The 11535-nt window shown below is 45.5% G+C and overlaps 1 protein-coding gene across 1 annotated transcript; it reads right to left on the bottom strand.

The window, feature by feature from the left end:
• Positions 1-378: 378 nt before the first annotated feature.
• Positions 379-10376, bottom strand: LOC130153887 (ovomucoid-like). The gene is made up of 9 exons (XM_056349315.1): positions 10178-10376; positions 5769-5899; positions 4778-4797; positions 3860-3996; positions 3293-3350; positions 2829-2965; positions 2185-2245; positions 1045-1154; positions 379-560 (listed from the first exon to the last, which is right to left on the bottom strand). Exons 2-9 carry the CDS (start codon positions 5821-5823, stop codon positions 515-517), a joined length of 624 nt encoding a protein of 207 aa, XP_056205290.1. The 5' UTR covers positions 5824-5899; positions 10178-10376; the 3' UTR covers positions 379-514.
• Between the last annotated feature and the right edge of the window lie 1159 nt (positions 10377-11535).

Here is an 11535-nt window from a genome sequence, read left to right as displayed (position 1 = left end):
TCCGGCCGCAGGCAGCACCACTGTCAGAACAGGTTTTGCTGATGACGCCTGCACAGGGGAAGCAGGCCAGAAATACCTTTGGAAAGATCAGCTAGCATCATCGCTTCAGAGCAGGATTTCAGCCCTTTACAGTGTCAAGTGTCTAAAAGGGTCTGAACACTAATGTAGGCTGACTATCGTTTATGTGCAAAGTCACACAGCTCGGAGGTTTATGTATCTGTATGCAATTTTTTGCCTTTTATGAGAGGGAGGGGAGCAAAATGTTGTTCTTGTTATATCCCAGAGCTATGAGCATGTAAGCTCTTCAGCCTGGCACCATCATTCAACAAATCAGAAGAAAGTGTTTCATGAGACAACACATGAAGCAAGACAAAGAAATGTTGCTGATTTGGTTTATTGAGAAAGAAAACCAGGAGTGAGCCGAGTTCCCCAGAGAGCAAGATGAACTGAGGTGAGATCTTTAGCTGGGATTTGCCAGCAGGGATCCTGTGATGAATTTTCTTAGCAATGATACTCAGCATTTTCCAAAGTGGCTTAAAACGAGAGTCCCATTGCTGTCCCTGAAAGCAAGGAGAAGAAAAAATGGATTAAACAGAGGCCTGCCTGCTATAATCCATCCTTTTGCTTGGCTCCTAGAGAAGGTGTCAGATTGGATCCTGCCCCAGAACCAAAGAACTTGCAGATTCAGAGTCGCATTAGCTATATGATTATTAAGAGACGAGTGAAATTATTTAACTCATTCTTAAGACTGAAAATATTTTGGGAGAAATGATAATGAAACATCAAACAATTTTCTTTGCAACATGCAAGAAAAATTCCATTAAGGTTAACAGTCTTCAAACCATTCACACTAAGAAACCAGACATAGCTCTTTGCATACTCTAATGAAAAAAAAAAAAAAAATTGGTTGGCATGATGGCAGGTGCCCTCTCCTGCCCCAAATCCCTAATCACCCTGGCCAGAAAGTAAGAAACTGGCAGCTGTGCAAACTTGTGCCTATCGGAGGCAGCTGATAACATGAATGTGAACCATGTTTGTACGTACACGACTGCATTGCAGAAGTTACACTCATTGCTGTATGTTTTGCTGTCAGAGCCACAGACAGGTATGTACTCAAGTGAGCAGACAGGTTTAGGGTAGTCACTGCAGTCAACCTGAAAAAAAAAAAAAAAAAAAGAAAAAGAAAAAAGAAAAGAAAAGGAAAAAAGAGGCTAATGTGAAGGATATGAAGGAGTCAATAGCAGAAGGGCTTGAACCCCCAGCTATTGCTGCAGTGCTAATGATGACGATCTAACTAAAAGTAATTAACTTCCTTGCACAATCTGATATAAACCGAGGTGTCAGTTTCTCCTATGCCAGAAGAATTTAATAATGTAAAAATAGATCATAATTTCCTCTTGGAAGAGATGTATATTGTAACCTGACCACAGCAGTCTCTAAGCAGCAGCAGCTCACTCCAATGAGCCATGCTCATGATCTTATTGCGCTGTGCTCCCAGTCTGGCCAGGAAATTAAACGGACACCGGAGTCTGGAGAAGTGTAGGTGCTGATGCCTGTATAAGGGTCCAGTATCACTCCCATAGTCTTATAACAGGAACATCAGCTCTTAGCTAGATGCTGTGCGAGTGGGATTTTGTTTCTTTGTGCCATGGGTGTTTTGCTAGCTGAGAAGTATTGTAGTGCAAAAAATGTATGTGGCTCCAGGAAGATGCTGAGGAATTTCCTGGGGGAAAAATCTATTGAGGCTTCCTGACCACACAGAAATCACACCTAGCCAAGGTCCATCACTTGAAAATAGCTGGAGATTGGAAGAGTAGAATTCCCATGCATCTCATTCTGCTTTTACTCTCTCCTGCACAATCCTTGTGACCCCGGCTAAGAGCAGGCTCTGCATCAAGCCTGGGCTTGTTGGACCATTGGTCCGACCCAGATGCCGTTCTCTGTTCTTCTCAGTTCTGCTCTGATGGATTGTTTCTGGTACTACTCTTATACTGGTCCCTTCCTGTGCAGTCACCCTCTTCCCTTTCTGACATTAACACAGATAACCTGTATTATGTGTGGAGAAAGCAAACCCTTCCCTGTCCTGAAGCACAGCAGTGGTTACACTCCTGCAGATGCTGCTGGTCTGGGGGCTGCTGCAGACAGGGGACTGAAACCCAGTCCCTCACTGTGCAGTTCACTTACTGTAGCAGTTTCCTTCTTACATTCACCATCGTACTTCTTGCCAACACTGGTTCCAGGCTCTCTGGAAGAGAGAATACCCACATTAGGGAGCTCTGCAAGAACCTGCTCTGCTGAACCCCACACCCTAGCAATGCTGATCGGCCTCGGGCGCGATGTACGGGATACAGATGTCCAGCTGAGGTTGTGTCCACATATGGCTCCAGATACCAGCTCGCTGCCTGGTGTGACAGCCCGCCCAAGTGCTGTTCTATAGCATCATGCAAAGGACAAGGGAGGGTCCAGAGTGTAAGGGCAAAGGAGGAGCTAGGTTGCGTGGCAATGTAGATACACCTTAGGTTAGCTGCTGTCCTCTGCAAGGCAGCATCTGCCATCTAGACCCTTTTAACTTAGTTAAGCAAAGCATTCAGTTCTGCATTAGAACCCCCCCTCTCAGCCCTCTACTTCTCTCTCCAGGTCAAAGGGACAGTTTTCCTTCTAATCACAAAGGAAAATAGGGTCTAGTTACCAGGGAAAGAGGAGGGTCAAAGTCCAAGCACCTTACAAAAAAGGCCTTGGTAGGAGTCCTGGTATTTAGCAGGGCAGCTGCCAGGAGTGCTAAACACCCATTGTCTCTCACAGGAGGGCTCTGCACATGCAGTACTCACAGGTTACGGGCACACAGCAGGCACTCATTGTCGTAGGTGACCCCGTCACTACCGCAGACAGGGCTGAGGTCTTTGCTGCAGAGCAACGCCACTTTGCCTTCCTCATTTGTTGTGTTGGGGTATTTACTGCAGTCCACCTGTTGAGGAAACGCACAAGAAAGCACTGGTGAAGGCTTACTTACGGGAAGCAAGTAGATCTGGTGAGTGTGTCTGTTTGGCCACCTAGGATACCACCACAGAAGGAAAAATGCTTTATCCTGTGTCACTATGATGACAGTTCACTTGAAGATGGCCAATGCAAGATTCTGACATCTCATGTCCTCTTATTTAGTGTTTGAATTCTTCCTTGGGGGGTGGGGGGGGTGGGGGGTGGGGCGTGGTGTGGGTGTGTGGGTGCGTCAATAAGCAGCTTTGGCCACTCAGAATTGGGACATGCCCTAGGTTTTGCTCTTTGTTTCACTTACAGGGACAATGTCCTTGCATTCTCCATCGTGGTCTTTGCTTACATTGGCTCCATGTTCTCTGGAGAGGGAATAACAAATGTTAGGAAGTTCAGCAAAGATGTCTTGCTACATCCTAGGCGCTGAAAATATGTAATACAAGGGAAAGCTGACTCTATCAGTCAGGCTTACATATATTTTTTGAGAAGGTAGTGCCATCCTCCCTGACCAGCTAGCACTGAGTGGCTGGCAGGGATGTAAAGACCCAGAGAGCTTTAGGATCATTTTGGACAGTTCAGAGCAGAGCATCTCTCCACCCTTTTGCTCTGCTTTGCTGTGTGTGATGAGATGTGCCCTAGGGGCTGTCATCTGGCTGATCCTTGAGCTGGAGAAGAAAAACCTGAATAAATTACACCGGCAAAGAGAGATACGGTGACTAAAGTAATATCTAGGCAACTGAGTGTTATGCAGTGATACCTAAGCTCATTTTGAAGGAATTGGCACAAGTGACATATGACAGATCACTGTTGAAATGCGGTGCTGCCAGGAGTCCTAAGCATTGCTGCCCAAGATCTCCTATGCAGTACGTACATGTTGCTGGCACAGAGCAGGCACTCATTGCTGTAGGTGACTCCATCGGTACCACAGATGGGGCTGAGGATCTTGGCACAGACCAGCACCTCTTTGCCTTCCTCATTTGTAGTGTTGGGATACGTACTGCAGTCCACCTGCCAAAGGAACATGCAGCAACAAGGTGAAGAAGACATTTTACATTCACAACTCTCATTTTGCACGACACAGTGACCAGAACCAACCTGCAGTGGGTTTTGCACTACCACAGCAGAAACTTGTCCTGGTGGGTCAGTCTGCTGACAGGTAAATCCTTCCTGCAGAGACGTTCCCACATAGCAAGAGAGGAAGAGGAGGAGGAGAGGGCTATAGCCATGCAGCCTTCCACATGGCCTGAAGGGTCTCCCACACTCACTCAGCATCACTTTACAAAGGCTTATCCATTGGTCCCTCGTTCTTATATTCTGTGGCCCCTCCAGTGCCCTTCTGTTATTATTCTTTCATTCTCAACACACTGATCACATTTCTTTTTCAGAGGAGCAAGACTAATGAGCTGGTGTTGGAAGCTGGAGTGTCTCATAGTATTTTATTCTTTCAGTAGGTTCTGATACCACAGTCTATCGCTATCAGTTTAGAGACAGTCATATATGACCAGCTTAAAGCTTAGGCCGTTTAAAAGTTGGTGAAAAATTAATTAATCCAAAAATTTTGTATCATTATTATTATGACTACGTTATTAACACACTGCACAGATGTAAAGCCAAGATCAGTATAATTCAGTGTTTTACACGGTAGACTCTGATTACAAGGACGCTAATTTCACACTAGGTGAAAAACAGGTAAGCACCTACAGGCTCGAGGGTTTTCCCATTCCTTTGGTTATGTCTTTACCAGGCCACATACCTGAGAAAAGTGACAGAAAAAAAATCTTCCACTCACCTCAACTCCAAAGGCAGCACCTGGAAAAGGCAGGCAGAGAGTGTGAAAGAAAGCCAATATGATAAGACCTCAGTTAAAGCTGGAAATCTGGATGTAAAATTCCTATACTCAGGACCAAACTGAATGATTTCCAGTGATTGCTTTCCTGAACTAAATAAACTATGTATGATTTTTTTTTCTATGTTAATAACTATAATAGCGTTGCTTGTCGCTGGCTGTGATGAAACATGGTTTTGAATAGCTTTGTTCTTGTCTATTTTGAGATAGGTAGACTTATTAATTGAAAATAGAATAGCTTTTCCTTCCTTATCTTTTTTACACATCCATTTTGACCCTAAAGAGATGTAGTTATGTATCTGAAAAGAAACCTGAGTCAATACAGATAAATGCCTATGCAAATAGTCACCTACAGGATAAGCAAATACATATAGCATCTGTTGTAAGGAATATGCATTTTAAAGAAGCCGAGTGTGAAAAAAGAATTGTCTTTGATGTTGTAGTTTCATCAGATGTAAATATGCAGTAAGAACATCAGACTCTGGCTTGTTTTCATCCCTTGTTTCTCCATTAGCAGCAAAAGTCTGGCAGGAAAGTTGCCAGGCTCCTGCAAAAAACTTCCCTGTGCCATTACAATATTTTTGTGACTAGTTACTAGAGGTCTGACCACCTCGTGTTGGCCTCGTTTCAAGTATTTATCCATTTGCTGTAATTGCACAACAAGTGTAAGCAGCGTAACAGCATTAAAACAACAGTGTAAACAGCATAACGGCACTAGCTACCAGCACAGGACCCAACTTGCAGTTATTTGTATTTATGACAGAAAACCAGCTACAGCCACGACACCATCCTGAAACCTGCTCCTGCATCCTACATGACACCAACCTACCGAGGCAGCCTAGCTCTTTGCAGGAGATTTTCTCTTATCTTATCCTTTTAAAAGGCAGCCAGGACTCGGGCATTAAGCTTCTGTGCCACCTTGAGAGTTACTCACCTGGGAAGCAGCAAAGCGCAAAAGAGAGAAGCACAAAGGGACCCACTGTGGCCATGGTGGGTGGAAATGTTTCTAGAGCCTCCTGGCTGCCCGCTCCCGCTCTGCTCGTGAGACGGTCTCTCCAAGGCTGACTGCAAATATATACAAATGCAATGTCTAAACTGCTCAACTGTAACATAAAACAACCAGCAGAATCTGTCACCAGCACAATAAGGCTGGTAATATTTATTGAGGTCTTGACTTTCAGGTAATGGTCTGCATCTGCTAGGCAATTGATTTTGGCTGGACACCTGGTTAATAGCTTGAGACAAGTTTCACATGTTCTCAGTGGTCAAAACCAAACAAACAGCCTTTTAGACAAAAGAAACCTCTTTAGGATTCTGGTAGAAATGTAAGGAGCACAAAATATTGAGGGGAGTAAACAGCGGGTCCTTCATTTGTCTCTGCAGAGCGACATCTCCCATCAGGGAGCAGCTTAGGCAGAGCATGCAGTACTACCCTATTTGCAGATCAGGCTAAGGGTCTGCTTTCCTTTGGGCTTTTGGGTGGGTTTTTTCCACATCCCCAGGGAGCAGCTTAGGCAAAGCATGCAGTATCACCCTTTTTGCAGGTCAGGCTAAGGGTTTCTGCTTTCCTTTGGGGTTCTGGGTGATTTTTTTTCCATATTCCCAGATATTCACTATTAGGTATGAACACAGGTTAGGTGCGGCTTTGCCGTCAACAGAGCTGGTTAAGCTTTGTCAGGTGAGTCTGGCAGGACTGTGTCTAACCTGTGAAGCTAATGGTATTCAGCACTGGTTCGATAAAAGAAAGGGCTTCTGGGCAGTTTCACTGCCTGGGTATAGAAGAGCTCTGTAGAAGGCTTGAAAGCAGGTTAAATTCTGTCAAATGCCACTAAGAAACATCACTTGAGCCTTATCGTCAGGAAGCATGCACTTACAGACCTTGTCACAGTTAAACACACTGACCAATTCAGTGTCCTGTCAAGCCATCTTAAGAACAAAAGACACCAAAGGTTTGGGAACCTTTGTACATAGCACCACTGTGCTTGACAGTACAGTAAGTCCTTTCCCCCTACAGATATTTCAGAAAATGCTGCTTAAAATATCAAGTCTGTCCCAATTTTCCTGTCTTGCACCTCCAGCTTTTGAGCCACCTCCAAATTGCTCCTTCGTAGGAGGAGGTCTGGACCTCTGCTATGTTAGTAGGTGTGATTTTGCAGGAGTGGGTTCTGCCTTTAAACTAAGTTTCTCACCGTGATCCCTTTCACAGGTCGGAAATGACAAGCATACCTGGGTTTTTTTGGTCTTGGGAGATAAGCATTGCGCTTAGGGGAGACTTCAGCACTGTGGGAGCTGCAGAGCAGAAGATGCTTTACAGGTGCTCCTTGGAACACACAAGGCACCACCCATTAACCAAATGAAGTTCAGCTGAAATCATTGACAGTTAGTCCGAGCAATTGTGCTGATGTTTGTTGGTCTAAGGGGTATACTTTGATCCTTAAAAGGATAAATTGCATAGTGCATGGAATCAGCTATCCTGGGCAACGGCGTGTTATGAAAACTGCAGCAGGGCTGTGCGGATATACACATCACATTTTTACCTAAAAGAGATGGGTTTCTTCACAGGGAAAAGCATTAAAATAATTATGCTGCTGGGTTTTTTTCTATAAATTGCAGGGAGCATGCATGAAAATTGTAGACACATCTTCAAGATCTATTGCCCTAACATGCCTTTGGATGGCATCTCTGGAAGCCAAATACTTTTCCCTGAGCGCGCACAGGAGCACACTGAGGCTGCTGCCACAGGCCACATTTGGTGCCTTCATTGGTTCATCTGTACAGTCTCTGCACAGTCGGAGGGAGGTACCACTTTCTGGGTCAAATATAACTTTGCCACCACCTTCTCCAGCCAGGCAGTGAGACCTGTACATTGTTCTTGCCAGCCCTCCCAGCCCCGACCTGGCAGCTCTTGACAGGCTGCCTCCTGCCCGGTGCCTGCACGCTGCTCCAGGCTGCTCCTTGCCCTGGACAGTGCCGTCCTCTAGGCAGGACCAACCTCTCCTCTGACAGGTGGAGAGCACCTTCATGCCGAAGGCTGGTGTGGGTTGCCTGTATACACCAGAGTAAAATTTTCCACTGCAGCTGCTGGGCTCAGCACTGGGTCTGGCCCTTACTGGCCCCCAGCTACCCAGATTTCCTCCAACCATCACAACGCCCATCTGGGGTTCAGCAGATCCATTCCTTTCACCTACAGACACCCTAGGGATACTGAAGTCTGTGACAGTTAAGTGCTGACTGGGGAACAGCAGTGTCCCCCGAGCTGCTCAGGCACCCCTCTGGGCAAGTCACAAAAACGATACCCAGAAATCATCAGGTTTCAGGCTCCTGCACAGTCTCTGGCCAGCCAGCATCCACAGCCTCCCCACCCAGGCTTACAGCTCCAGGTTATTGCGCCTCTGATAACCACATGGAAAAATCCCACAGCTGGCTAAGCTCATGCTGTAGGACGGGTTGCTGAGCTCTTCGCTACTCCTGGAAGAACAGTTAGAAAGAGGATTTATTTGGCCTGCAATCCTGCCACTGATCTCATGCTGTAATCCAATTCATTACGGTCTTCTAATTCTCAAAGTCGGATGCAGCATATGGCTAATGACGGTTTGGCTCAAGGAAAACCCTCCCGTGCGCAAAGCCAGCATGAGGGCAGAGATCTGCAAAGTAGCAAAGGCAGTGCCGCGTTTGGAGGTACCCCATGTTATGGTCCTGAGTACTAGAGGGCCTGCGGGCTGGCACCAGGGCAGGATTTGGCCACTATACACCATCCTCTCTTACTTACCCAAGGAAATTCTTGTTTTATGTTTCCCATTACAGTTTTTGCCAGTATTAATTTCATATTCTCTGGAAGAATCAAAACTGATTCTCTTAGTGAACATGTTACTTCTCAGTGCAAGTGATACACTGATAAATTAATGACATATTATTTAATACACTTTTCCAAACTTTCCTGGGTTTCCTCACATTATTTAAACAACAAATAGCTGTTGTAAAAGTGGGAAATAACAATAATTAGTTGTAGCTGTTTCATGAAATTGCCGCTAATCACTCCAAAATGCCTGCTAAATACAATTCAGACTGCAGTTTCCATCTTTGTCTTTCTCTTGGCCGCGGTGTGGCCGGTAACTCCTTGTACTGAGCCATGTGCCTGCAGAAACGGATACAGAGCAAACGGAAGACTTGCCTCTCACCCTAGTGCCTGAAGGCCCCATTTGAAGTAAGCAATAAAGCAAACAAAATCACTAATATGATTAAAACATATCAATATAAAAACATCCATGTGTTTATGAACTTATTAAATAGAGCTTGATTCAGGTAATGCTGGTGAATGTTTCCCTGAGCTAATAAGATCAGATGCAGAACTTTGTACCCTGGAGGTGAAGGCTAACGTGGTTTCACATTACTTATGCAATGAATTACAGATACTTGGCCCTGCTGCAAGGACAGATGTTGACACACGGGAATGAATCCAGCAGCAGCCACCAGGCAGGTCAGGGGCTGGAGCACAGGGCAATTCGGGGTAAGCCAAAGGTGCTGGGCTTTGCTTCTTCAGCCTGGAGAAGAGATGGCTGGGGGGGTCACGTCGCTATCTGCAGCTCCCTGGTAGGGTGATAGAGAAGGCAGAGCCAGAGTCTTCTCAGAGCTGCACAGAAAAAGGATTAAATTCCGACCAAATATGAGGAATTATTCTTCTCCGTGAGAGTGGTCAGCAGTGGCAGGGGAACCAGAGAGGCCGTGCATGCTCTTCCTCAGCGATATTGAAAACTCTGCAGAGCAAGGAAAGCCTTGAGCACCTTGAGCTGACTTTGGCCTCGCTTTGGGCAGGGATTGGGCTAGAAAACTCTAGAGCGCTCTTCCAACCTGAATTATTTTATGTATATGGTACATACATCATGCTCTCTGCTACAGAGATATTTTTTTATATGAAGAAATGTAATACTACTCCATGACCCAGGAAAGAAACCTCAGTTTTCTTACGACCTTTGCTAAAGGGCCACATGTAAGTGGCACAAAGAGCTCCCAGCACATTTTTACAGGGGATGACCAGTAACTTGTAGAACAAAAAGAGTAGATTGTAATCATTACAAATAAAAAATAAAAAGAGGCAAAACCAAACCACACTGAACTATTCAAATTGGAGAATGTTTCTCTCAGTGATTTCTCTGTCTCTTCACTTCTGCAACAGCCCAGGCCCCCCACCATCATAACACTTCCCCAGAAGAGCTTCAGCATTCAAACCTACAGCAAAGTTATCTGTACCACAGAAAATCAGCTGCCAAAAGAGCAGCCACATCACTGCCGTGCTGCAGTCTGGACCAGGCACGGGTCTCAGCAGCATCAGCTCTGAGGACATACCTTCACTTCTCCCCTCACCAGCTCGTGCTGTGCTCCAGCTCTAGGCACTTTCTGGATGATGAGGATGTCAGATCGGGGCTCCACTGCACAGGGCAAGAGTTACTCATGTGAAAGCAGGAAAATGCTAGAAGGAGCAGCAGAAAAAGGAGGCACTAAACGGTAGAACATGTGGCTGGACGATGGCCCAGGTTATTGCTCTTTGAAGTGAGCATACTGCAGGGAAGGTGGTTTGGAGGTAATGCAGGAGATGACATCCTGCAGCTGGTCAGAGAAATCATTGGTTTAATCAGTTTTCCTGACACTTCAGTGATCTCAGCTGTGCATCACTGAACGCTCATTTCATCTTTGCCACAGCCCAAGCAGGCGCAATAAGGAGGTGGCTGTGGGGAAGTAGCAGCTGACCTGGGACTGACACTGTTCATGGATGCCTGGCAGGAGAAAGTCAATCTGGCAACCTCACTGCTAAGGCTGGGAAAGTCTCCTTCAGGAGCTGGGGTCAGGAGAAAATTTCCAAAGGTAGGAAAAAAAAAATAAAATTCAATAGGTTCTTATCTGCAAGGAGACTTTATGTATAACTCAATGCACAGTTAAAATAGAATGAATAAGTGTGTTCTGCCATGAAAGCAAATTACTTTGAGGTTATATAAACCAGGGGAATAGTTGAACATATCACCAAAAGACAGCAGATAAGGCATTTTCAAGCTACCAGTCATCTAGCAGCATGCACATCATCAGAGTAACACACAGCAGGGGGATCGTGGCTCTGTCCCTTGGATTTCAGACAGCTGTGCAAACCACCAAAGGGCATCGTTGGCAAGCGAGGCTTATAGGCAGAAGTAAGATATTTTAATTGACTAACTAGCAGGGCTGGAAAAAGTAATTCAGTATGGTTGGGATGAGCAATTGCTGCATGCTACTGATCAGCAAGAAGGAACACAAAGGCTTCAAGGAAGCTCGCCTGATCCCTGGACAGCTGCATTCAAGAGCTTGTTTACAGAGGGTTAAGCATCCCAGATACAACTACAGTACAAAGGTTATGGTGAAGCTGGCTGCAGAGACAGGTTACAATCTCCCTTGAAATACAGGGATCATCTCTTCACAGTCAGCTGCCAAGCCTCATTAATTTATCATAGGAACATGCCTTCGGTGCTCGCTCCCCTCAGTTCTGTTGCATAAGATTGACAGACATGTCTACAGATCACAAAGTGTTCCTGACAAAAGGGTAATTAACCTTCAGTGGTTACATCTCCCTCCTCTTGGTAAGTAACACACCAAGTTTGTGCGTTTGGGGGAGGACTGGCTGTAAATGAGTTATATTTGCCTTTTATGCTCTTGATCAGAACTCAGGAGGACTGGAA

This window comes from Falco biarmicus, chromosome 8, assembly GCF_023638135.1.
Source record: "Falco biarmicus isolate bFalBia1 chromosome 8, bFalBia1.pri, whole genome shotgun sequence".
Lineage (NCBI taxonomy): Eukaryota > Metazoa > Chordata > Aves > Falconiformes > Falconidae > Falco > Falco biarmicus.
Note: the sequence above shows the minus strand (reverse complement) of the source record. Positions and strands in the feature narration are given on the sequence as shown.